Below are 27,020 nucleotides of genomic sequence, written 5' to 3' on the forward strand. Positions count from 1 at the left end.
TAGCCCCCTACAACTACACCAACATTCAGATTTCACTAAAGTCTCACTCCTGTCTAAATACGGTACGGCATTCTATATTTACCCGTATCCTCCGTGTTCTTTAATAAGAAGCCTTTTTATCCGATTGCGGTCTCTCGTTCTGTTTACCCATGTAATTCCTGGCGTTCCCCATGCGCACCAACCCCATTGAGATAAACAGACAGCGATCGGATAAAAAGGCTTCTTATTAAAGAACACAGAGGATACGGGTAATTATAGAAAGCCGTACCGTATTTAGACAGGTGTGAGATTTTATTGAGCACTTTGTTTGTGAAATCTGAATGATGGTGTAGTTGTAGGGGGATAAATAAGTCGCTCTGCACGAACCCATATGAACACGGGAACATGACGATCGGGTCTTGGTCTCTACGACCATGCATGAGCTACCATGGGCTTACGATGGGCTAAAATCGCTTTGGGGAAACCCGGCCAATTTCTTTTTAGTACTAGGCTTTGAATACATGTCGTAGGCCTATGTGTCCTGTGCAAATTGTGATTACAAACCCTAAAAGGTCTGCAGAAATTATTGTTTATGTTACAATTTAACAATGAATTAGGCCTACAATTATTTGCAAGACCAGTAATCATCACCTTGAATATTCTGCTGAATCTTTGATGTTTATTTCACCACATATTTATTGGTACGACGAATAAAGTTAGTGAATGACGTCTTAATAAATGTCATCCTGTTTGATTTTAAAACAGAACTTTGTTGTTATTACAGTATATCTTTAATGCTTTCTAACTATTTCTTGTTATTATTAGTTCATAATTACATCCTGACGCTGTGTATAAATTGGTCAAATTATGCAAAATAACTAATTGTTATGTCATAGTGTGGAGAAACATTTTTTTTTCTCTTTTTTTGCCTCGCCAAACGTTTGGCTCGCCCGCCGCCTATGCTTGCAACCATTCTCCCCAATGGCAGTTGCAAGGAGTTGCATTGTTGTGACATGGCCTTAAAACTGTTTTGTTGCAAGAGTTGCGACTATTTGCAAGGAGTTGCCTTGGTGTGGTGACAGTCTAGGACTAGGTGCAATAACTGCAATACAGCGGTTGAGTAATGCATACTATGTTTTTTTCTTTCTTCTTCTTTCTTCTTTCTTCTTTTTTATCATTTTTGGGGAAGATGCCGCCATACCGTCGGTAAACAGTGACTTATTACCGCGATAATTAAAAATCCATACCGCCCCAGCCCTATCAAAGACCATTGAATACAGCAAAGACTCCCCCACGATTGGCATTGCGTCCACTGTAGGACTTGTGAACACATTTTTATGCGTCGTCAGTAAATATCTATTTTTTTCAGTCTCCTATATAAAAAAAGAATATTGAGCTAAAAGGTTTGGGAACCACTGCACTACAGTGTGCCACGTAGATCACACCAAGCTGGTGTGCGAGTCAGACAACTCATTACTAGTCTGTCACTTTGTTTCTGGATGTTACCAAGATCCCACTAATCATCTTGGTAAATGGTTCAACTGTCTTTCTCTCTAAAGTTGATTAGCCGTGTATGAAAACATCTGCGAATGCAGTGGCAACATTATCAAGGAAGTACAAGTTTGTGTGTGTGCCATGCACGCTGTGTGTGTGCAAAGAGGATATTTGTGGTATTATTGTGTAACATTTACCACATTCAGACCACTAACTGCTACTATCAGGTTCTGTCATCTTACCAGTACATCCTGATCAGAACATCAACAACATTGTTTCCAGATAGAAATCATTGTTTGTGCTGTAATATTGCTATTGAAGTATCAATATGTTTATCTCTGCTGTCGGGCCGAAACCTCCTAACTCCAAAATGTTCATTTTCGGGAAAATGAGCTCAAGTGGAGTTAGGTTTTGACCGAAGGGCTTTTTATTATTTTTCACTGGTTCAATATTATTTTAACCAACACACATACTGTTCAATAGCACATATTTATCAAAAAAGAGAGGGCCAATCGGGTGGAGTTAGCTGGTTTGGCAGAAAGTGTGGAGTTAGGAGGCTTTGTCCCAAGCACTTTTTACTACTTTCCATTGGTTGAATAATATTTTAACCAACACTCAGATGTAATTGAACACCCTCAATAGCCCTGATTTATGCCCCCCCAAAAAAAAAAAAAAAACTCAAAAATTGAGTTAAGAGGTTTTGGCCAGACAGTGACGGTTATTCTTTTTTGTCTTTCTCGATTTGAAAATAGCACTTGAAATGCTGAAACAGAAAGAACACTGTTAGCATGCACGCCGCTTCAAACTGGTACGATGCACGAGACACGGACATAGCCGGGGAGCCACTGGGCCAAAATGAGAGAGGACCTGTGATGTCATGACATACTCCAAATTTTTGTTTGTCCTATTAATTTGGTCAATAAGGTACACAGAATGAGAGGCCTGCTCTGCCGGAAATCCTGCGAAAAAAAGTTTCCCATTGACTTCACTATACTGGAAAAAAACACACCAAAAAAAGTAGCATTTGAGGGGTCAAACTAAGGGTTCTTCATGATTCTGAATCCATTGCAAGCATTTGTTTTGCATGAAAAACATTCCTTGGGCTAGATTTCAGCCTCTCAAACCTGTGAAAAGTGATGAGTCATCACTTTTTACCGTTATTTTGGTCCGTTTTCTAGCCCAAGGAATGTTTTTCATGCAAAACAAATGCTTGCAATGGATTCAGAATCATCAAGAATCCCTAGTTTGACCCCTCACATGCTACTTAAAGCATATTCTTTTTGGTGTGTTTCTTTCCTTTATATTGAAGTCGATGGAGTGAATATACAAATGGCCATAACTTTTTTTCGCAGGATTTCCGGCAGAGCAGGCCTCTCATTCTGTGGACCTTGATGACCAAATTAATAGAAAAAACAAAAATTAAAAGTATGTCATGACATCACAGGTAACATCCTATTCTTTGAGCTTTTGGGCCTGTGGCTCCCCGGCTATTACGGGTCAATTTCTGCACTTTCAGAGTCAAATGAACACTCTCTCACATTTTACCGTGGGGACTACTTCCCGCTATCACCAGTGCACCTACCATGACAAGATAAGAGTATAACTACTAGCAAAACTTCAAGGATCATTTGGAGGCAAAAAACAGTATAAGTCCATATTTTAAAATTTTGAATATAGATATTTCTTTATTTACCAGAATGTAAATCACAAACTAGAAGTTTTTAATCTGTTAAATTCTTAATGCACTCCCCCCTCATTTTGTTGAATTAGATGTTTTTTACTCAACTCATATATATTAGGAATTATAAGACATAATACTTATGGAAAGTGGAAACACAGTTTATCTCCATCAGTTTGTGGAACAACAGTATAAGTCCGTACAAGCAATATTCAGCAGACAAAGACAGCAGATAACATTAAAACAGACAACTGAACAAAATGAGGGGGGAGTGCATTAACAATTTAACAGATTAAAAATGACTAGTTTGTGGTTTACAGTCTGGTAAATCAAAAAATATCTATATTAAAAAATATATATATGGACTTAAGACTGTTATTCGTCTCAGGTAATCATAATGTCTACCATAATATCACTTCAGTTCGATAAGTCTTTAATCAAGCATTAATTCAATGACCATCAACTATTCTACGGCAGCCATCGTCAGTGTATTGTCCAGCCAAATTTAACAGAAACGTCTGTTAAATGTATCCAAATTTAACGTCTATCCATTGGGGGAGGGGGGGTGGGGGCATAGGAGAGGTGAAGGCAGGGCAGTAAACGGTGGGAGGCTTTAAGTTTGCTCAGAAACAATACGTCAGAATGACAAGTACATTCCATTCCTATTTATTCGATTCACATGATTTTTCTTCTCAACAACAAGGTACTGATATTAAACTCCTCGAGATGCGTTTGGTTCATACAACTGCTTAATTCATTGAAAGTGCTTTTTGATGATTTTGGTAATGGCCAAGGAGACATCAAACAATGTGAATCATCAGCTCATTTAAAGGATTACGCAGGGTGAGTGTGTTGCCTCCTGCCAGGGTTCCATTCATTGATCCTTAAACCATTAACCATCAAGAACATGTTTATTGTACTGACACACACTGCTGGCTAGCAAATTAAACATTACAACTTCAGAGACATATTAGCACAGGATTACCCTGTCTCTCTCTCTCTGTGTGTGTGTGTGTGTGTGTGTGTGTGTGTGTGTGTGTGTGTGTGTGTGTGTGTGTGTGTGTGTGTGTGTGTGTGTGTGTGTGTGTGCATGTCATCTTCACTTGCAATGGACTGCCGTAAATCATATGTAAGATTGCATAAAGGCATAAAGACAGTTTTATACTTGACTGTCAAGTCTGTCACTTGAAGATCTGTTATTTTGTCAGTCAACAGACACTTTTTTCATGAGAATAAAGCTGGTTGCACACTGCTGCGTTTTGTGCAAACGTGATTGACATAACGCGAGGTGGATTTCTTTATTTACGCGCTCTGAAAATTGTTTTGTGTGTGTGTGTTCCACTTATACATTATATAATTGGTAAAGCAAAGAGAGTACATTACAGAGCACACACACACACACTTTTTACTGCATAATATGAAGTTTTGGTGCCCCCCGTTTTCAGCCACTCCAAAGAGAATTGAGAATAAAATGTGTATCCTTGGTGCCCAAGCAAAATGAGCTGCTACATCTATCAATAAATGAATCACTCAAATGGTTTATGGCATAATTCCCTCCACTCCCCTCTCCCTCAAACTCCATACCAATCCAATATTCTAATACACGTATTGTTGTAGTTTTAAGTATTGATGTAGTTGTTAATTGGGGGTTCATTTACTCAAGCATAATAACAAGATATTTTTGTTTATCAAATGGTCATAAATAACAGGAAAATACATAGACTTCTGTCAATCAAGGTAGTGTAACAGACTCATTGCCTTTACTGTTGCACACAGTCGCGACACAGTCCTGTCATGCTTCCAGTCATGCCTCGTCATCCCAAAGGCTCTGAGCCAGGAGAAAGCCTGCCCTAGTAGTCTAAATCCCCTTAATCTGCTAGGCTCAGATTACTATGATGAGAATTATAATCCAACATAGAGGAGACAAAGAGTGAGATTCCAACAGTACAGGATTATTCCCCAAATGTGAGATTATGCAGTTATGTATCATTAAGGCTGTTGGTTTGAATTTTAGACTGTTTGGAAATGTATTGGTGTGTAGTGTGGAACATGTACTGTACTGTAGGTATGGCTGTGATAGGTTTGCTTGTGTGTGTGTTTGTATTTGCAAGAATGACTGATTTTGGGAATCAATAGGATTACTCCAATATAATCTGATTAGCCTGCTTTGTTACTATTTAATTACAGTACACCGTTTATAGAATATTTTATAGAATATGAAAATGATTAGTTTAAAAAAATTCTACTACTTCAGTATTCATTCCAATCCAGTCTGAGGGACAAACAACATATTTAACTAAAAACTACTGCCTAGCAGACCGTTCCTGAGACTCTGCCACAAAGCTATCTTCAATCTTATCCATCTTCAAACTTATCCGGAATCGGGTCGCGGGGGTAACAGTTCCAACTGAGATTTCCAGAGTTCCTTATCCTGAGCAACTTCCTCCGCTCCCTCTGGGAGTATACCGAGGCGTTCCCAGGCCAGTTTGGAGATATAATCCTTCCATCTGATCTTTGGTCTGCCACAGGGTTTTCCTAGGAAGGCGCTCGGGAGGCATAGTACTAGATGCCCGAACCACCTAAGCCGACCAAGTGTAGATGCAGCGGTTCCAAGTCTCACTCTCTCGGGTGACTGAACGTCCCACCCTATCTCTAAGGGAGATACCAGCCACCCGTCTGAGGAAACTCATTTCAGCCGCTTACGTACCCATGATGTATTCATGTTATATTTAACTCTGGGAATGTAAAAGTGGATCTGTTAGGACTCGTTTTTTACAATCTCAGTGGTTACTGTGTGTTTCATCTCATCATTAACTGTGGTGATGACAGTTAATACCAGGAATATCATAAAAAAAGAAGAAAAAAAAGACCGAGAATATTACTGGCAGTAGATCATGACTGTTGTGGAGACGCATGAACGTGACGAGAACACCAATGTGACGAGAACCCGTGTGTCCATTAACTCACTGTCGGGCAGAAACCTCGTATCTCCAAGTTTCAAATTTGTACATTTCTTTCGCAAAGCAAAGCCCTTCATCATACAAGGCCGTCACACAAAAGTAGTGAAAACAGCAGATCTACAAGCACACAACGCCTTGCAGCGCGAGGCGTTGTGTGCTTGTAGATCGGCTGTTTTCACTAGTTTAAATCATTTTTAAAATATTAAATACAAAACAAACGGTTTTGCAACCTACAACGACAATATGGCTGAAAAACACAGTGGAACACAATCGATCGAGTGCTGCAGAGATCCGCTGATCGTCCTCGCACAACTCAGATCAATGCAACAACATACCAATGTGTTGTGCAACATTTAAGTACTTCAGGTTCAAGGCCCTGCGGCTGAGGAGTAGGCCAACGTTAAATCAGTGTGTAAAAGGAAAAAGATAATAAGTCACCGTGCTAATTATTAAAGACAACTTGGGGGTTAGTTTGAATCACTGCACAGATGGTTCAAACCAGTTCATCAGCCAGGTGTTTGCAGAGGTAAACACCTGAAATCATTTAACCACTTAAAGGACACTTTGTTTTTTTACAACAAGGGTTCATATTTTAGATTGTAATTAGAGAAAAGAGAGAAAAGAAAATGTTTTCATTTACTTCTTTCTATCGTTTTAGTGATTTTAACTATTTTGATTTGCATGCGGTGCAAGTGGCTAAATATGTCTTTTTAGACAGAATAAGCCCATTCCCGAGATGCACCGCAATCTTTCATGGGCAGATGTGACTTATGAGGGCTGGTGTAAATAGTAACAAAGAAACCGCCGGCTTATTGTGTCTAAAAAGAAATATTTTGCCACTTGTACGCATGCCCCCACCCACTGAAATCAAAATAGTAAAATCGCTAAAACAATAGAAAGCAGTAAATGAAAACATTTTAACACTCATCTTTTCTTTTCTCTAATTACAATCTAAAATATAAACCCTTGTTGTAAAAAAACAAAGTTGTCCTTTAAAACCCTAGTATGTACTCCAAAAATAACCGACCTACAAGCTCATCGCGTGTCACAATGCAACGAGTTGGGAGCTTGTAGATCGGCTATCTTTGCCCAACATTTGCCAATTATATAACATGCCCAGAATAGAGGCACCATTCATCCCAAAAGAGGTTTCTAGATTTAGTGACACAATGGGTGTACAGATTGCTGTCCTAGATATCCGGCAGCTTTACACAACAAAAAAAGAACATCTCTACCCAGTTTCACAAATATTAAGAGACTACAATATATCCGGTGCAGCTGTGGATGTCTGCTATTCGCTTACTAAAACGCCACAGAGCATGGCAGCCTGGATTGGAACAGATCTAAAACCTCTAAAGCCCTCATCAGCCCTTCAGTAGAAAAACAACAACCTCAACGTCAGATTAATGCTCGCACGAGCGAGCGCCCACCCTCGCTGCACCACTAGGCAGTGAGTGTGTGTGTGTGTGTGTGTGTGTGTGTGTGTGTGTGTGTGTGTGTGTGTGTGTGTGTGTGTGTGTGTGTGTGTGTGTGTGTGTGTGTGTGTGTGTGTGTGTTAGGGATGGGACGATATGAAAATTTCATATCACGATTATTGTGACAAAAGAAATCGCGATTTGCGATATTATCGCGATAATCAAAATCTGTTATCCTGGGGCGGAACATTTGCCAAAAAAATAGCAGATCTACAAGCTCACAACACGTCACGTTGTGACGCGTTGTGAGCTTGTAGATCGGCTATTTTTTGGCAAAGACATTTGATAGAGAGTGAAAAAAATACTGTATCGAGTATGTATATTATAAGTACCTTTTACCAATTATAGACGGTTTAAGTGGTACCGGATATGCAGCTCTGCAAATAAAAAGTGAATTGATCCCAGTGCATGACGGAGGACGATATCACGATAATTTAAATCTCCACGATTCGATTATTGTGAGTGTTTTTTATCACGATAAACGATAATATCGCATATCGTCCCATCCCTAGTGTGTGTGTGTGTGTGTGTGTGTGTGTGTGTGTGTGTGTGTGTGTGTGTGTGTGTGTTGGCCTGCTCTCCAGATGGCTGTGGGTTCATAACATGCACACAGGCCAAGGCTGCGCTGTGTATGCCCGCGCGCGCGAGAGTACTTGCGTGTCTTATCCGCGCATGCACAAATGTTCATTCCCTCTGTGTGTATGTAAGTACAAAGTACATTTACTCAAAAACTGTACTTTAAGTACAATTTTGAGGCGGTTTGGCTTTACTGGAGAATTTCCAATTTTCAGTATTTTTACTTCTACTCCACTACATCTCAGAGGCAAATATTGTACTTTTAGTCCGCTACAATTATTTGACAACTTTAGTTACTAGTTACTACTTTGTAGATTTAGATTTATTATTACAAAATAATATATCGACTTCAGCCTTACAATATTAACATTTAGGCATTTTGAAAATAGCTGTTTGCGTCGTGAGCTTGTCGCTGCTCTTGATACTTTAAGATTTTTTTTTTTACCAATACTTTTGTACTTTTACTCAAGTCAATATTGAAATCCTTATTATTACTTGTAACAGAGTATTTCTACATTGCCGTATTGATACTTTTACTAAAGTAAAAATGCAAGTAATTTTTCCCCCACCACTGTGTGCGTGCACTGGTGACTAAAGCGTGCCCTAACCTACATTGTGTGGGCAGTGGGTTTGAGGAGCGTTCAGAGAGTGAGAGCTCAGGGGTGTCGCACCAAATTCTGGGCCCTGGGCATTGCGGGCCCCCCATGAATGTTCTTCATAGGGGGAGGGGGTTTAACCCATTTAGACTGGGAACGCATTATTTTGTGCTTTAACTATTGAAAAATAGCAGATATACAAGCCCACAGCACGGCACCGAGTGCCGCGCTGCGAGCTTGTACATCTACTATTTTTGAAAAATCGTGAAAATTTTGAATATTCTTTTAATATTTCAAATTCTTCTAAGGTTTTTTGGTTTTTTTCTATGTCAGTGGTGCTCCAACTTTTTCATGTGAAGGACCCCCAAAATGATATGTATTTGGCCACGGACGCCCATCTCAAAATGTTTAGTTCCAGGGAGTAGGGACCCCCCAGAAGCAAATTTTTTGTTACAAATGTTCGCTTAAAAAATACATATATTCAAAGATTAGCACAGATTTTCACGACTTTTCAAAAATAGCAGATCTACAAGCTCGCAGCGCGGCACTCGGTGCCGCGCTGTGAGCTTGTATATCTGCTATTTTTCAATAGCTAAAGTAGAAAATAATTCCAGGCCCCTCCAGCTTGGGCCCTGTAGTAACTCGGTCCCACTTTTCCCCCCCTTGTGACGCCCCTGCTTTCCCCAGCACTGTGTGCGTGCACTGGGGACTAAAGCGTGCCCTAACCTACATTGCGGGGCAGTGGGTTTGTGGAGCGCTCAGAGAGTGAACGTGTGCTGCAGACTAACACGTGCGGCGAGGATCAGATGGCGGGCGGCAGCCCTAGGGCAGAGAGAGATGAGGAGGAACATCATGCATGCTGGGGAACACGTCACCAGGACGGCATGAAGTCAGAGGGAAATATTTAGCCAACACTAATTTTACCCATTAAGACTTGAAAAAATACCTAAAAAACTACTTCTGAAAAAGAAAAAAAAGAAAAAAAATGTTTCTTTATCTGTGGTGCTCAGCGTTTTTAATGTCAAGGACCCCTCAGGGGCGTCAATTGGGTATGGCAGGGGTATGCAGCTGCCATAGGCGATTTTAAGGGGTGTCCTAGGGTGCACGTGCACCCCCTGGCCGCCAGGCGGCCATTTTGATTTTTTATTTTTTTTTGTAATGTAACTTTATTTTATAATTATTAAATAAAACAGTGATCGTGATTTGTAAAATGTGCGCAAAAAGAGAGGTGGAGGGGCAAGTATTTCAGCTTGCTTGCTTGCAATGTAAGACCTATCAGCTTGCTTGGCGACGGCGCTGTTGGCAGACTTGGCAGGCACTGTGGGTGGGCTGTGAGATTGACACCTGTGCTGGCCGGCTGTGTGACTCTCTGATATGATGACCCACAATTCCGTGATTTCCTTATCTGTTTCCGCCCGCCTAAAACAATATGGATACAGCAGCAGAGCAGCAATAATGGCGAAACGAACTATAAATACAAAGACAATTGACCAATTCTTTATAAAAAAGAGCAAACCCAGTGCCACAACCGATAATTCATCATCAGGAAATGTGAACACGGGTTCACTCGACACTGACAGTAATGCTAATGAACGTGAACCAGAGGAGGTGGACGGAGCTTGCAGCAGCAGTGATCCAGCCACCGACATCACTGTGGAAGGCTCGCCGTTGCCGGAGACCGAGGCCCCGGTTCCTCCACAGCAAGCAAGCCCCACTCCAGACTCAACTGTTGTTACCCCAGGCCCAGACCCAGAGGAGCCAAATGAAGCCAACTTTGTTCATGAAAGAGACCCTTGCCATGGCCCGGATAAAGCCAAGCAGTTTTTGGCTTTGGGTCCATATCAGCCAGAAGATGTAGAATGTCCATTAAAGGCCGCTGGCGAAAAACAACGCAAATTCAGAAAGGAGTGGTTTAAAGATTTTGCCTGGCTGGAGTATAGCGTGCGCCATGACCGGGCGTTCTGCTTTCCATGTCGGGCCTTTGGTTCTGAGAACGCCGAGCAAGCTTTCAGGAGGACAGGTACATAAAGACACATCTCTGTTTACACAATGCTGTTGTACTCCCTCCAAGTGCATAGTCTATTATGTTATGAGCGCAGTTTCTCTACTTTGAGACAACTAAAAATGTATTTACGGACAACCATGACTGATAAAAGAGTGTCAGATATAGGCATTTTACAGATTGAGAAAATACACGAAATTAAAGTGCAGAAAATAATTGAAAGGTTTGCAAGTGCCAAAACCCGGAGGCTGCAGTTCATTGTGTAATAAGGATGTGTCTACTATTTGTTTTTGTGAAATGCTTATTTGACACTGTAAATGACTGCTTGATTGCTTGATGAATGATGATTAACTTGATGTTTGGCTTTATATGTCCTGGCTGTGCTGCCTCTGTCTGCAAAATAAGTAAATAAATCCTATAGATAGACATATGGTGTCTAGAAAAAGAAGCACCTGTTTTACACTTTTTTTTGTTTATATTGTGTTACATTTGGGTACAAAATTAACTGCAGAAATCCGCTAAAACAACATTACAAAACCGCTAATATCCGCAATTTTTTCCGCGTGCGCGCGAGCGTCGTGCACGCGCGCTGCGCACCCGTGCATGAGGTAATAGAGGTCGTGCACCCCCTGCTGGAAGAGGCTAGAATCGCCTATGGCAGCTGCCATACCCTGGGTCCAGAGGGGAAAATAAAAGTTACTTTTAAATATAAATCCATGAATATCTCTTTGTCTATCTGTGCTGGTTATTATGATGTTAAATTACAGTAAAATAACTACAAATGCTAAACAAAATGGTCACTTTAACAAGGTATTGTAATTATATTCTCCCCATCTTGACAAAATGGTATGGTTCCGCAGGTCAGCTGCACAGGTGCAATGCATTATTGTTAATTGTGGCACGTTTACTAACATGCCAAGTTTAGCTGCACTTGAACAACCGTTCCAGGCTGCCATATCCAGCCCAAGAAACAGTAGAAACGGGGGGGGGGGGGGAAATTACATTTATTTCTTAAAATAAATGTATCATGCCTGTTGCTATGCTAAGGTATGGCAACATGACTGGTGTCTTGCACGCGCGCGTATACCTTCATCTCGAAATATTATGCATCAGGGACCCCCCACAAATATCTGAGTTTCAAATGTTCGCTTTAAAAAAAGATAGATTCAAAGATTTGCACAAAATTGCAGATCTACATGCTCGCAGCGCGGCACTTGGTGAGCTTGTAGATCTGTTATTTAAATAGTTAAAAGCATAAAGTAATGGTTAAAGTAATAATGCGTTCCAGAGGATTTATAGATCAGTGGTTCCCAAAACGGTGTGACGAAGCACGCTCGGCTGCCGATTACAAGACAGTCCAGGCGTTTGGGGTTTTGTTCATTTATGAGTTCATCAATTAGTAATTTAATATGTTTCATTTATTTTTAACCAGTAAAAGGTGTAATCTGCAACAGGACAAAACATACAGCAAATGATCTTAATGATGACAAAATGAAATGACACTGATTTTGCAGTATGTTACGATGCTGCTCTGTGTCTAGTTCGATGCAGGTGACGTTTACGAGTAGCTGAGGGATTTTCACTCAGACACAAGAGCCTTCCAGAAATACAGAGAATGCTTTTAATGGTTGAATAAAGTGAAAGCCAGATGCATCCATGGCTATTTCTGGCACGTGTGTGTGTGTGTGTGTGTGTGTGTGTGTGTGTGTGTGTGTGTGTGTGTGTGTGTGTGTGTGTGTGTGTCACGTGATCGGCGCCCCTCTGGGCGTAGGGTATCACGGTTAAAAGGAGCCGGCATCCCTGGGTTTTCATCGCGTCACTGCTGAGCCACTCGTGTGCAAAAAGCACACACACAAACATGCGTTTGTCTTACTACACTTCTGAGGACACCGACATCTTAGGCGGGTGATTTTACCAATGCCATTGTTTTACCATTTCTTCTCATGTAAATTAACCCTAAAGCCAAAAATAGCAGCTACATTTAATCAGGCATAACTGTAACCCTAAATATAACCCTAAATGCCCAATCCTAACATCCTCTTGTGACCAGGAAAACTGTCCTCACAATGTCCATTTATAGTACAGACAGATTTGTCCCTCACAAGTATAGTAATAGAAGTATTACACACACACACACACACACACACACAAGACTGATGGCTCTATTGTATCCTATAAATGCGTGTGTCTCGGCCCGTCCATACAAAACTGAAAGCCCCCACAGCGGAGCCCAGGGAGAAGGCAGGGAAAAGCGACAATGGCCGCCACGCCATGTGGAAACACAAGAGGAGTAAGACGAGGTGAGGGAGGGGTGGTCTGTGAGGGTGAAATTGGCCTTTGAGGCTGACCTGGAGACAGTTTTGTCTTATAGCAGGGTTCCCCAATAGGCGGCCCGCGGGCCATTTGCGGCCCGCGGGGGGCTACTGTCTGGCCCCCACCAACCCCAGTAATAATGGTGGTATAAGAGCAGCAACAACACTAGTATATCGACGTTGTTGTTGGGTGGACGTTCTTTCACAAAGTAAAGCGCTGCTTCATCATACAAGGCCGTCGCACAAAAGTAGTGAAAACAGCAGATCTACAAGCACACAACGCCTCGCACCGCGAGGCGTTGTGTGCTTGTAGATCGGCTGTTTTCACTAGTTTAAATCGTTTTTAAAATGATAAATGCAAAACGAACGGTTTTGGACAAGATTTTCACCCGACAACGACGATATCTGAACTGTCACTGGAGTAGCAGGAACACCGCCGTCGCCCCCTGCAATGCTGTGGCCCTCGGCTTGGTACCCTAGACATAATTCGGCCCTTGGGGAAAACTAATTGGGGAACCCTGTCTTATAGCATGCTACGCTGGCAAACACCATTGAGCAGATAAAAAACTGCAGATCTACAATCTCATGGTGTGTCACAGGAAGACACGTTCTGAGCTTGTAGTTCAGCTATTTTCAGCACACAACGTTTAGAACAGGGCTTTTGGTGGAAGGAGATGCGTGTGAACGAGGGATGGGGTCATGTTGGGAATAAAAAACAAGTTGTGGTCGAGAAAAAGGTATTATTATTCTATGCTTTAACTTAAAAAAAAAAGTGCAGATCTACAAGCTCACAGCGCGCGTAGTGAGCTTGTAGATCGGCTATTTTCGGTATGAATAATACCCGAGTGCCTGTCATCTCTGCAGAGATGAGATGAAATGAAGGTTTGAGGAGGATCCTCCAAAAGTCCATGAAACACCACAATGTTAACACAATCTTAAAATAAGGTAACTGGGAATGGGTTGGATGGATGGATGGATGGATGGCTGGATGGATGGATGGATGGCTGGATGGATGTATATGTTACAGTGCTTTTGAGGTGCCAGTGAGATTGAGACCGGAGCGCTTGTTTTGTAGTTCATCTTATGGGCAGTCCCCGGAAGAAGCCGGAGCCATGATGGCATTGGCCCGACGTCTCATTGATCCGGCGTCCCATTATTCCGACACTGGTGAATGAAAACCTGGTGAATGCTAACCTGGTGAATGCTAACCTGACGACGCTGGTGAATGCTAACTTGACGAATGCTAACCTGCCGACGCTGGTGAATGTTAACCTGGTGAATGCTACTATGCATAAACCTAACCCTAATCCTAACCTCAGTAAAACTATGCCTAAACCTAACCTGGTGAATGTTAACCTGGTGAATGCTACTATGCATAAACCTAACCCTAATCCTAACCTCAGTAAAACTATGCCTAAACCTAACCTGGTGAATGCTAACCTGGCGAATGCTAACCCTAACCTCAGTAAAACTATGCCTAAACCTAACCTGGTGAATGCTAACCTGGCAAATGCTAACCCTAACCTCAGTAAAACTATGCCTAAACCTAACCTGGTGAATGCTAACCTGGTGAATGATAACCCTAACCTCAGTAAAACTATGCCTAAACCTAACCTGGTAAATGCTAACCTGGTGAATGATAACCCTAACCTCAGTAAAACTATGCCTAAACCTAACCCTGTAGGACTAATGAGATGTCGGACTTATGGGCAGTCGCCGGAAGGAGCGCACCTGGTCTCAATCTCACTGAATCTCAAAAACACTGGATGGATGGATGGATGGACGGACAGACGGATGGACGGATGCCAGTGGGCCAATTACATGAGTTATATTTCGTCGTTGTCGGGTGGAAACCTAGTATGTCCAAAACCGTTTGTTTTGTATTTATCATTTTAAAAATGATTTAAACTAGTGAAAACAGCCGATCTGCAAGCACACAACGCCTCGCGGCGCGAGGCGTTGTGTGCTTGCAGATCTGCTGTTTTCACTACTTCTGTGCGACGGCCTTGTACGATGAAGCAGGGCTTTACTTTGCGAAAGAACGTACACATTTGAAACTCCGAGATACGAGGTTTCCACCCGACAACGACGATATACATATGGATGGATGGATGGATGGACGGACAGACGGATGGAAGGATGAAGAAGTGGGCCAAACATCACAGTTCTCTGCAAGAAGGAGGTATGGTTGGTGTGAGTGATGGATGAAGTGATCTACAGGAACAGTGTGAAGTCTCCAGACCTGCGTGGAACACCATCGTGTTCTTCCTGCATCCGGAGAGCAGCTGCAGGTTCCGGAACAGTCCTTTAGCCGTCAGCTTCACGTGGAAGTTGGACAGCGAGAGTCTGGGAGACCATAACATCCTCGCTGGTCGGCTGTGCGGCGAGCGGTGAGGTTTCGACAGTCGCCCGCTTGTCTCCTTCAAGCTCCGAAAGTCTTCTCCGACGTCCGCAAATCCCAACAGTTTGGAGGTGGAGGTTGTCTCGACTTGAGAGACGGGGTCTACTGACGGTGCCAATGTTCTCTCCGTTCTCCTTGTTGGCTTCTTGTTTAAGAGTCTATGTACAATACTGTAGTTTGACAATATGCCGTGTCGCTTCGTGTCTCTGTACTCCAACACTGCCTGTGTTTCTGCCGGCGTTCCGCTGAAGTCAATCCTTTTCTTGCTGGCTCCGGTAGCGACACAGTCCATCAGCTTCGATCTCTGACTCTCCCCTCGTGCGACCGTACAGGAAAACCCCTTGGAAGGCTTACTGTAGTCGCAACAGGCCGCGTTAATGTTGGGTTTTTTCGTTTTAAAACGAATAAAAGCAGGATAAGGTTTTCTTTGAATCCAGAAATGAAAACGGAGTGCTCTTAAGAAATCCAAAACGTCAATGGAATAAAATAAATTAACAGCACAAAAAAAATGCTGTTTTAAAGATATGAATTCCTCATTTTCGATTAAAAAAGTAAGTAAATCAGAGAGTTGGATTGAGGGAACGACCCCTCCTCGACCGAATTAAAAGCCCGTCGCTGCCCCTCCCCTGCGCGGCTGTGGCAGCGAGAGTGGAGGCGACGCTGTAGAAAAACACACAGCTTCAGCAAGCAGCCAATGGAGGAGAGAGAGAAGATGGCGCCAAAAAAAATATCTGCCTCCTGCCTCACGTCAGGTGCTTGTGAATCATCCAGGAGAGGGAGGGAAAGGAGAGAAGGAAAGGAGAGAGGAGAGAAAATCCTCTGAGGCGATGACTGCTTTCCGAGTCCGTCGTCCGTCCGCGTCCCTCGCGGATTTAAAGCAGAAAGGAACCGCGTATATGTGAATATGATACTACTGTGCTGCTAACACACAAACACACATATACTCACACACACCGCGGATTGACTTGTCGTGTGGGGGGTTTTCGAGTGCAAGGCTAGCAACACTCACGCTCCCCTGTGATTGGACGAAAGCCGAGGCATCAATGTGCCCTCTGCCTCCCGCTAATGCTCAGTGCGCGCATAGCCATACACACACGCACCCGCACGCACACACACACACACACACACACACACACACACACACACACACACACACACACACACACACACACACACACACACACACACACACACACACACACACACACACACACACACACACACACACACACACACACACACACACACACACACACACACACACAGGGATGCTGCAAGGGAAGGGAGAGAGCCGGGGAGGAGAGGAGGAGACGGGGGAGTGGGAGGAGGAGGAGGAGGGGGGCTTTGAATAATCACTTTACTGTGAGAGAGAGAGAGAGAGAGAGAGAGAGAGAGAGAGAGAGAGAGAGAGAGAGAGAGAGAGAGAGAGAGAGAGATGCGCGCACACAGTAGGGATGGGACGATACGCGATGTTGTCGTTTATCGTGATAAAAAACACTCACGATAATCGTATTGCAGAGATTTAATGTATCATGATATCGTCCTCCGTCATGCACTGGGATCAATTCACCTTTTATTTGCCGAGCTGCATGTCCGGTACCACTTAAACCCTCTATAATTGGTAAAAGGTACTTATAATATACGTACTTGTACAGTCTTTTTTTTCTCTCTACCAAATCTCTTTGCCAAAAAAAATGTTTTAAATGCAATGCGTTTGGCAATTTTTTAAGATTTTTGCAATCTTAAAGGTGATACACCATGAAATTTCACTTTTCCTATTTTAAAACCTTTTTTTGGGGTCCCACTTGCACCTTCTATCCTCACAAAGTCCCATTTCTGACCGTTGTGTCTTTCTCTGGTTTTGAGAAGGCGAAGGTTAAAAGTATCCCACGGGTTCTAAAAACAGGATATCCAGATTTGCTGCCGATTGTGACGTCATCTGCCGATTGTGACGTCATCATCAAAACAAAAAATAAATCGGAAAAACATTTTTTTTCAAAAACGTTTTTTTTCCCAAAAAATTTTTTTCTCAAAAAGATTTTGGGGGGGATGGCGCAGTTCAGGCCAAAGGTGGTACTGCAGCTGAAATGCTCTGAGAGCCATTCAAAAATGAGAGGCTCTCTATTCAGGAGTGGTAATTTAGCCTCAAACCTTTTGAAAAACGTTTTGGGGACATAAACAATATGACATAAATACTTTTTAATGCATGGTGTATCACCTTTAAATGTTCCGCCCCAGGATAATGGATGTTGGGGATATTTTGATTATCGCGATAACATCGTAAATCGTGATTTTTTTTGCTCACAATAATCGTGATGTGAATTTTTCATATCGTCCCCTCCCTAACACACAGCGAGCAGCAGATGATTCATGTCAAGGTTAGGCGCGTTGAAAAGGACAGGATACAGCAGGGAGGGGCCTGCCGTTCTCTACGTCCACTCTCTCGTTTCGTCCGTTTAGCCGCATCGACTCCCCCCCCCCCCCCCCCCATCATCCAACTGACGCTCTCCAGTCCACCCCCCCATTTCTCTCTCTCTCTCTCTCTCTCTCTCGTGGCAGGTGCCATGTGGAGGCTATTCACACAGAGTGTGTCGGGGGTTCGTGAAAAGGCGCCTTTGTTTTGTTTTTTCTCGCTCTCGCACAACAGGCCCCGCGTCTCAGAATACTGATGAGAGACATTGTCAGAAGGCGTGTTGTGGTTTTCAGCTGTACTGTTATTTTAACGTGACAAACGCACCAAGCAGGGCTGCTGGGCTTCCATCTGGTGATGTTTGACAAGTATAGCACCAAGTATAAAGTGCTGTTTGGCGTCTTGTTTAGGCTATCGGTTGCTGATTCCATATCTCGCCTGCTGAAAACAAACTGATTGACACACTGCCTTAAAACAGTGGTTCTCATCCTTTTCAGGCCGTGACCCCCAAAATAATCATATTTTAACTGGGGACCCCCCTACCCTGACGAGCACTAAGAGTTGAGGCATTACATTTTGTATAACACGGCTCTATTGTGAAAATAGCCGATCTACATGCTCACAACGCCTCGCGTTGCGAGGCGTTGTGAGCATGTAGATCGGCTGTTTTCACAATTTCTGCCTCTAATATTTGACAATTTGGCCAAAGTTTAATTTGTCATTTTAGAGTTATTAAAAAGTCCTTAAATTGTCACTTTATAAATGTGCAGATACCATCTATACACTCAAACTTTGTTGGTCTGTTTACTATTGAGTGAGGAAAACAACGTTTCATATTAAGTTAATCATCTGGGGACCCCCCGAAATAATTGGGGGTCCTGATCCACAGGTTGAGAACCACTGCCTTAAAACACTGAACAGTAATTAACCCCGACAAAATAAAGAAACACAAAAAGCTTCCCACGAATTAACCACGCCAGCTCACAAGGCTGGATCCGCTACATCCGAAAGAAAAGGAAAACATTTCAGCCATTTTCACCTAGAATGCTAAATTAGTGACGCCAGAGTTAATGTGGTTAAATGTAATTTCCTGAACACAGTACCCGCCCACACAGTAAAAATCCAGAACGCTACAGTAATTTAATTCTGAGCTCACACTCAAACCCTTAGTTAAAAGTGGGTGAAATACCAGAGGAAGGTCTGAAAGCATTAGGGTGAAAATGTGCCAGACAGAAAATCAATGCTGTGTATTTCTGTTCCTGGAAGGAAAGAAGTTTCACACTGTCACTGTTGGACAGAAACCCTGTGAATCTCCTTATTCAAATCTTCTTATGTATTTATTTTTATGTTTTTAAATACATTAACGAGGGACTTCCTTAACACATTCCCCGCCATTTAACAATACCTTCGTACTCTCCCCTGCCTCTGTCTCCATAGACTTCCATGTAATTCATAGTGCACGGATCATGCACACCCATGCCTAGATAATGCACCACGTGTCTGCACATTATTCACAGCTTTCAAACAAAAAAATCCGAATGGAAATCCGTTCAGGCATTCATGAGATAGCAGCCATTATGTTTTCCTAAAATGTAAACAAAGATGGCTGCCATGTTTGAAAGATGGGGTTGCTATGGGGGTTAAACATGCAATTTCGCGATTGCTATAATGACTACTAAAGTTTTTGGGGTCCAAATTTTTTTTTGAAAAAAAATATTTTTGATTTTTTTTTTCTTCTCTGGATTATCGGGCCTGGCGGGGAAAGACATTGAAATAATCTCGGGACTATCGGGCCTGGCATGCAATGAGTTAACAAGTGTCGTGCCAAAGTTGTGAAAATATGTTATGTTATGTTTTATTTATTTGACATGGACATCACAATCACATTGGATGAACCAGATGCATTGATATAAGTGATTATAGCACAAGTGCTAATTCTCATCACCTGTCCACAGGAGGCTTTTCTATTTTACAATAATCAAATCTAACACCCAATCAAGTACAATAAACATTAATACTAATCTAAAATCCAATGAAGTACACAAACAATAATACTAATCTAAAACCCAGTCAGGTACAAACAATTATAATATGCGATTACTCAATAAGAACTAACAACAACGAACCACAATCTGACCCATCAGCTTGTGGGACATACAACATCATAAATAGCCATAATCAATCAATTCACACAGCAGGTAAATAACAGAAACTATTCATGTGAACACAGTTGATTTGATTTCAACCATAACTTGAGTCCTCTGTAAAAGACATTAGCATCCGTCTCTAGTTTTAAAACGGTAGGCAAGGAGTTCCAAAGGTCTACCCCCTTAACTGAGAAGGCAGACTGTCCAAATGAGTTACTGCAGGTGGGAACAATACAGTCACCATTTGTTGAAGCTTGTGTTGCTCTACCAGAGCTCTCTAGACAAGCTACAAATTCACAACACGTCGCTGTGCGAGTGAGCTTGTTTTTTTCTGTGGGTTTTAACAAGAGCGTGTGACTAAATAAAAGATATTGTATGTTGTGATGTCATGGGAACCACTCTAACAGAATCCCTTTTATGCCCGTGTATGGAGATCCCTGATGTCATCCCATATATGGAGGAAGACAGCCCATATCTGGTTGGTTCAGTCAGGGATCTCTGGTTCAGACAGGGATCTCCATGTATGAGCATAAAAGGGATGTACTATATACAGTACAGGTACATGGATCTCCATAATATGGGTAACTGGTCCGATATACTGTACATCACTGGCCAGATGGCCAATTCTTTGTCGCCCTGAGGCGTCTTACTAGTTATAGATGATATTTTTTTACATGATGTGACACATCACTGGGTCTATGAAAAACAGACAGGACATAAACTGCTGTCAATAAAAAGTATTGGTGTTGCATCTTTCAAAGACAAACAAACAAACAAAAGCAAACAACAAAAAAATCACACATGATGCATATTCTATGGAATGCATTTAAAGGCATGACTGGGCATCAAGCATTGCAACAATCTTGTCTGCGGTGTGTAACATTTTATGTGTTCATGGAATTCATTGCTCACATTCCCTAAAGACACATTATAAGACGTTTGGCTAGAACATTTATAGGACTGAAATAACAGTAATATTTGTTTGTGAATCTGCTTGTTATATTGCCACCAGGAGGCCAATTTGAAAAGTTTAGGCTGGCAGTTCTTCCGTGGCCAAATCACAATATGCGTGCAAAGTTTTACAGACAGACGGACAGACGGACAGACTGGCGTGCCGAAAACATAACTTGCTCTCTTTTGGCAGTTCCAGTCTGGCAGTGATCATAAATAAATGTTATACTTTGATTACGTCTAGATTATGCACTGGGTCTCTGACTTAATGGATTAACAAAACTATATAACCAGTAAGACTCCCTAAATCGGGAGATAAGCGACCGTCAGGTCACATACACAAACTTTAGAAGGCAATCGTAGCCAATCAGGAGGGAATATGGGAAATGGGACAGATCCATGTTGATGACATGACTTCAGAGATACTGTGGACCGCTTTGCGTGATTTTAGGCCAAAATGTGTAGGAGCAGGGTCCAAAAATGTGTTTTGCAAAAGTGGTGCTAGAAGAGGGCCATGTGAGAAATGAGGAGGTTGTGGAGGTTGTAAGTTGCCATCAAAGGAGTGTGTGCGCAAAGTTTGGCATGGATAGGGGAAAACGGTGCCGGAGATAAGAATAGGGCAAAGGAGTTTGTCGCTGAATGTTATGTTCAACAGTGATGTGTTTAACCGCTGTTAAACTCCAGCATCCAGAAACTAGCGGAAAATGTCAGATTTTTTCAGCAAGAATATTTAATGTCGCGCGCAAACAGAAAGGTCACTGGTATGGGGCTCTTAAGTCTAACATCATTTTGTAGACAGAGGAGAACTTTTGCCCGTGGATCTTTTTACTATTTTTTACTATTTACTCAGTTTTCTTCTCTTTGTTGTTGAAAGGAAAGTGGTAGAATTATACTTTAGTCGTTATTTTTGTCTCGGATCTGTTGAAATAGCGAGGGACAGATATTGATAATAAATCTGCTTGGAGGTCTGACTACAAAAGGATGTCACGGCTTAAAAGCCCCAGAGAGCTCTGAGGGACTGTTACACTCTTTTCACCTGTACATATTTTGTTCCGATTGTATTGTATTGTATTGTATTGTATTGTATTGTATTGTATTGTATTGTGTACACTTCTGCTTTGGCAATGTAAACGTATGTTTTCTCATGCCAATAAAGCCCATTGAATTGAATTAAATTGAATTGACTCCGGTCAAACAAGTATAAGGGGTTAACCACTCAGAAGTTTTCAAAAGTAGCCCAAAAAAGCAGATCCCTTACTTTTGCAGTTTAAAAATAAATGTATAAAATAGGGCAATAAAAGTGTATAGAAAAAGCCACAGTGTTCAATCACTATAGAAAACCAGCAGCACACAACTCAGACAGCTGACAATAAACCCTGACGTTTTATGACAAAACCCTTTAGTCTCAGTGTTTGTTTAGTCTGACCCATTTTAGGTCTCCAGACTCTCGACCCATAAAGTACCATCAATAGAGGGAACACAAGTGTACATAAAAAATGATATCCAGCGATTGTTGTGGTGCGTTCAATAAAACAAGAGAAAATGTCAGCTCAGCCATTGAAAAATACAAACTTAAATAGTCGCGCGCGCGTGTGTGTTGTGTGTGATTGTGTGTGTGTGTGCGCGCGCGCGCGCGTGTGTGTCAATAAAGTCCATATTGAACAGAGAGAGAGAACTAAAGGAAGACACTGGTGCTATAATAGGAGACCTCACTGCAAACCACTGTCGCCTGAAGGCTGCTGCATTGGTGTGTGTGCGTGCGTGCGTGCGTGCGTGCGTGCGTGCGTGCGTGCGTGCGCTCTAGGGGTGGGGGTGGAGTTTGTATGTGAGCATGTGTTTTTGTGAAGCTGTGTGAATCAAATGCATGTGTGCGGTTTCTACACTACAAGATGCCTCTGCGCTATGTATGTGTGCACGTGCGTGTGTGTGCCAGTGCTTTCTCAAAGTGTGTGTGCGCTCTCTGTGTGTGTGTGTGGGTGGGTGTGTGTGTGTGTGCATGCCTGCGTGTGCGCATGGTGGTTAAGCAATTTAGAACGGGTACGCATAATTGCGTATTCTTTTTTTTATGCTTTAACTATTGAAAAATAGCAGATATACAAGCTCACAGCGCGGCACCGAGTGCCGCGCTGCGAGCTGTGAGCTTGTAGATCTGCTATTTTTGAAAAATTGTGAAAATTAGAATTTTGACCCAATTTTTATCCGATTCTATAAGTGTCTTTTGAATCCTTCTAAGGTTTTTTGAAAAACCTAAGTTTCTATGTCAGTGGTTCTCAAACTTTTTCATGTGAAGGACCCCCAAAATGATATGTATTTGGCCACGGACCCCCATCTCAAAATATTTAGTCCAGGGACCCCCCAGAATCAAAATTTGAGTTACAAACGTTAAAAAAATACATTTTTTAGATATTCAAAGATTTGCACATATTTTCTTTTTCAAAAATAGCAGATCTACAAGCTCGCAGCGCGGCACTCGGTGCCGTGCTGTGAGCTTGTATATCTGCTATTTTTCAATAGTTAAAGCATTCAATAATAACTGTAGGCCTACATGGATTAAGCAATCATGGGGGTGACAGCATGTCTGTGAGTGGCGGCTCCCCGCAGGCCCCGCGGAGAGACTTCCAGGGGCCCCCACCGCAGAGGGGAGGCCGCCAGGCGCCCGGGCCCAGCCCAGAGACACCACTTTGGGGTGAGGCCGCGACCACAGTCCCAGGACTTCACATGGGCCTGCTCCGCATGCAGCAAAACCACTGGCACTTCACAGGCTGCGGAGGTGACAAAGCTCCACATAAAGTGCACTATATATAGGGCTGTCACAATTATTACATAATCGTCTAATCGTGATTATTTGACATTATCGCAATTATTTTGTCATAATCGTCATAATCGTGAATGTTGAAAAATGTCCGAAATAGTGGAAATAGCAGATCTACAAGCTCAACGCGTCGCATCGCGACGCGTTGTGAGCTTGTAGATCGGCTATTTCCACTATCAAAGTTATTTTTTAAGTAGTAAGTTGTCAAATATGTCAGTAATTTCTTTGTATATGTAGGTTATGTGTGAAAATAGACGATCTACATGCTCACAACGCCAAATCTATCTATAAATGCGAGAAGTCTCTTGCTTTTGGTCTTTAAATAACCACGGTTCAGACTACAAACTCATACTTTGTTTGAAACAGAAATCAAACACAAAAAATAAGTTGGAGTTAATTTATCCATTTGGAGCTCAGAGAGTTAACTGTCCCAGACAACTGCAAGTTGCTTCTTTTGTGAACATGTGCAGGGTTCACAAAGAAAGCAATATGAACAGACTTGACAGATAGGGCTGTCACGATTGTCTAATCGCAATTATTTGACATAATCGCAACTATTTGACATAATCGCAACTATTTGACATAATCGCAACTATTTTGTGATAATCGTCATAATCGTTTACATGTTGAAAAATGTTTATATATGTTCAAACATTTAAAAATGTGAGCTTGTAGATCTGCTATTTCCACTATTAATGTGGAAGTGTGTTTGTTTACATGATTTTGGATACAGCACAAGATTCACGCAGTGCAGCAGGTGTTCTGAGCCTTTGATTAGACATCGGTCTGTTATAGAGCAGAGCGGTTATCCAGAAATATAGACCTCTGATTTCAGCGATTGACCAATCAGAATCAAGCATTCAAACAAGCCGTGCAAAATAAAACAAAGTTAACACAACCAAACAACACATGCACACACACAAACACCTACCTGTGGAAGACGTGGCGCTGGGGCGGGAAAGTCGCGCAGAGCCGCTCCTTTGCAAAGGATTGTGGGACTGCTGCTGCTGCTTGGCGGGGCCCTGACTGGCCGCGGCAGAGAGGGCGGCCTTCGCCGTTTGACTGCTGGCCACGGGTTTGGAGGCGGCGTGACCGCTGGTGACGGTCGGGGCCTTCAGACCTGCAGACATGTTCATGGTACAGCAGTTACAGTCAAAGCTCATTGTTAGGTGATAGGTGCTAGTAGATAGGTCTCTGATGCACCCGCTTTGTCCAAATGGACACGTTTTAAAACAGGGCTTTTCAAATGCCCTGACCGAGGGCATTCCACCAGGGGGGCAGGCGTCAGGATTTAAAATGAAACAAACACGGAACTGAAAGTTCCTATGATTGGCCGCTAGTTGCGCTGTTCTGGTACCAGAAGCAACATGTTCTCCATAGGATTCCATTCTATTCCCCCGAACTTTTACATTTGATTTTCTTACCTTAATAAGCATTGTCATAAGTAATTTATGGTTCCTGTCGCTAGTTTAAAGCCTTGTATCAATCACCATGATATGCGTTTTGTGAAAATATGGGCCAATTTATGTTATATTTGATGTTATAGCAGGGTATGCTGTAGGAGGGGCTTGTGATCACAGGCTTGTGATGGTTCTTCTTCGTGTGCATTATTTGGCAAGCTCAACACCACATACTCCCAAGTATCCCTGCGGTTGCGTGTGACCGTTGACAGCCAATAGCATTCGAGATGGTACCATTTCTACCAATGAACGTTGATTTCTACAATGATGGCGGCACCCGTACAAGGGACAAAAAAAGTGCATTTTTGCAGCATAGAAACTAATGGCTTAACACCGTCCATATTTCTTTTACCAGTCTATTGTCTCCACAAACTAGAGACAGGCATTAAGTGACCAGCCTACAGCAGAGTTGTCCCATCATGTATTCCACAGCAGAGTTGTCTCATGATGTACGCATGGTATTCCACAGGTAGTGTCTCTATAGCATGACATGGAAGTGACAGGAACTGTCCTCCTGTCACTTGTGTTTCCTTTACTCTTTAAAGGACAACTCTGCCCTAAATCACTTCTAAGCTCATTTTCCTACTTATATTGATCCAAAATTACTGTCCATGGGGTCTACTTGGCACAAATGCCCCTGTTGTCCAGTTAGAGTGGAGCCTATAAGCCTATCGCTTTTACACTATCTGTTGTGGTCAAAAGTGTTTTTATTTTTCATGAATGTGATACTAGTTGTCATTACAAACACATCCATGCCATCGTTGACCCACACAAGCCATCACACTCTGCTAAACATGCTGTTATGTGTTTTGCCAAGTCCCAGAAAAGATGCCCTGTGATTGGCCAGTGCAGTCACTTTGATTGGCACTTGTGCCGAATGCTCACCCCAAAACATTATTTATAAGATTGTGGCAGCTTGTGTCGGACAACCAAGGCATGGATGTGTTTGTAATGACAACTAGTAACACGTTCATGAAAAAGAAAATCACTTTTGAACACAACAAATAGTGTAAAAGTGATAGGCTTATAGGATCCACTCTATGCTATGACAGCTGCTGGATTCTGCTGGGGAAACTGGACAACAATAGACCCCATGGACAGTCTTTTGGGATCATTATAAGTAAGAAAATGAGCCTAGGAGTGATTTAGGGCAGAGTTGTCCTTTAAGCTGTGTCTCTCTTTATCTCTCGGTTTGTAACACTGAGCAGGTTGTGTCTCCAGAGTGGCGTGTAGCCAGGTAGGCCATTCCTTTCTCTCCCTCAAGCTCTGTCTCTGCTTCTGACCCTGTTCTGTTTCTAAGAGCATCTCATGTGTTATTCTGTCAGTGAGCCAGAGGCAGAGGCCATTACACTACATCGATTTCTCACTGTGGGTGTGAGTCGCGTTAGATTTTAACCACTTTAACCATTATTTTATGCTTTAACTACTGAAAAATAGCAGATATACAAGCTCACAGCGCGGCTATTTTTGAAAATTCGAGAAAATGTGTGCAAATCTTTGAATATCTTTGACCCGACTTCAAAATCCTTCTTTATTTGTACTTTACTTGAGTATTTCCAATTTCCAATTATTTTATTTCTACTCCACATCATCTCAGATCCAAATATTGTACTTTTACTCCACTATTTTTTTACTTTAGTTACTAGTTACTTTGCAGATATTAAATAATAATATTATAAAACATACATTAACCACTTTAGCCCCATTTTATACCTACGCTGTTTGAAAATAGCCAATCTACAAGCTCACAACACGTCACAATGTGAC

General features: G+C 42.2%; 1 protein-coding gene across 1 annotated transcript in view; it reads right to left on the bottom strand.

Moving 5' to 3' along the window:
* LOC308281686 (microtubule-associated tumor suppressor 1 homolog) overlaps nucleotides 1–27,020 on the bottom strand; it is a 124,678-nt gene that overhangs the window by 69,093 nt on the left and 28,565 nt on the right. The window contains exon 4 of the mRNA XM_080721932.1: nucleotides 24,725–24,913. Coding sequence (XP_080578058.1) covers nucleotides 24,725–24,913 — 189 coding nt within the window. The remainder of the gene's footprint in view (nucleotides 1–24,724; nucleotides 24,914–27,020) is intronic.

This window comes from Nannobrachium achirus (assembly GCF_963921795.1).
Source record: "Nannobrachium achirus genome assembly, chromosome: 3".
NCBI lineage: Eukaryota > Metazoa > Chordata > Actinopteri > Myctophiformes > Myctophidae > Nannobrachium > Nannobrachium achirus.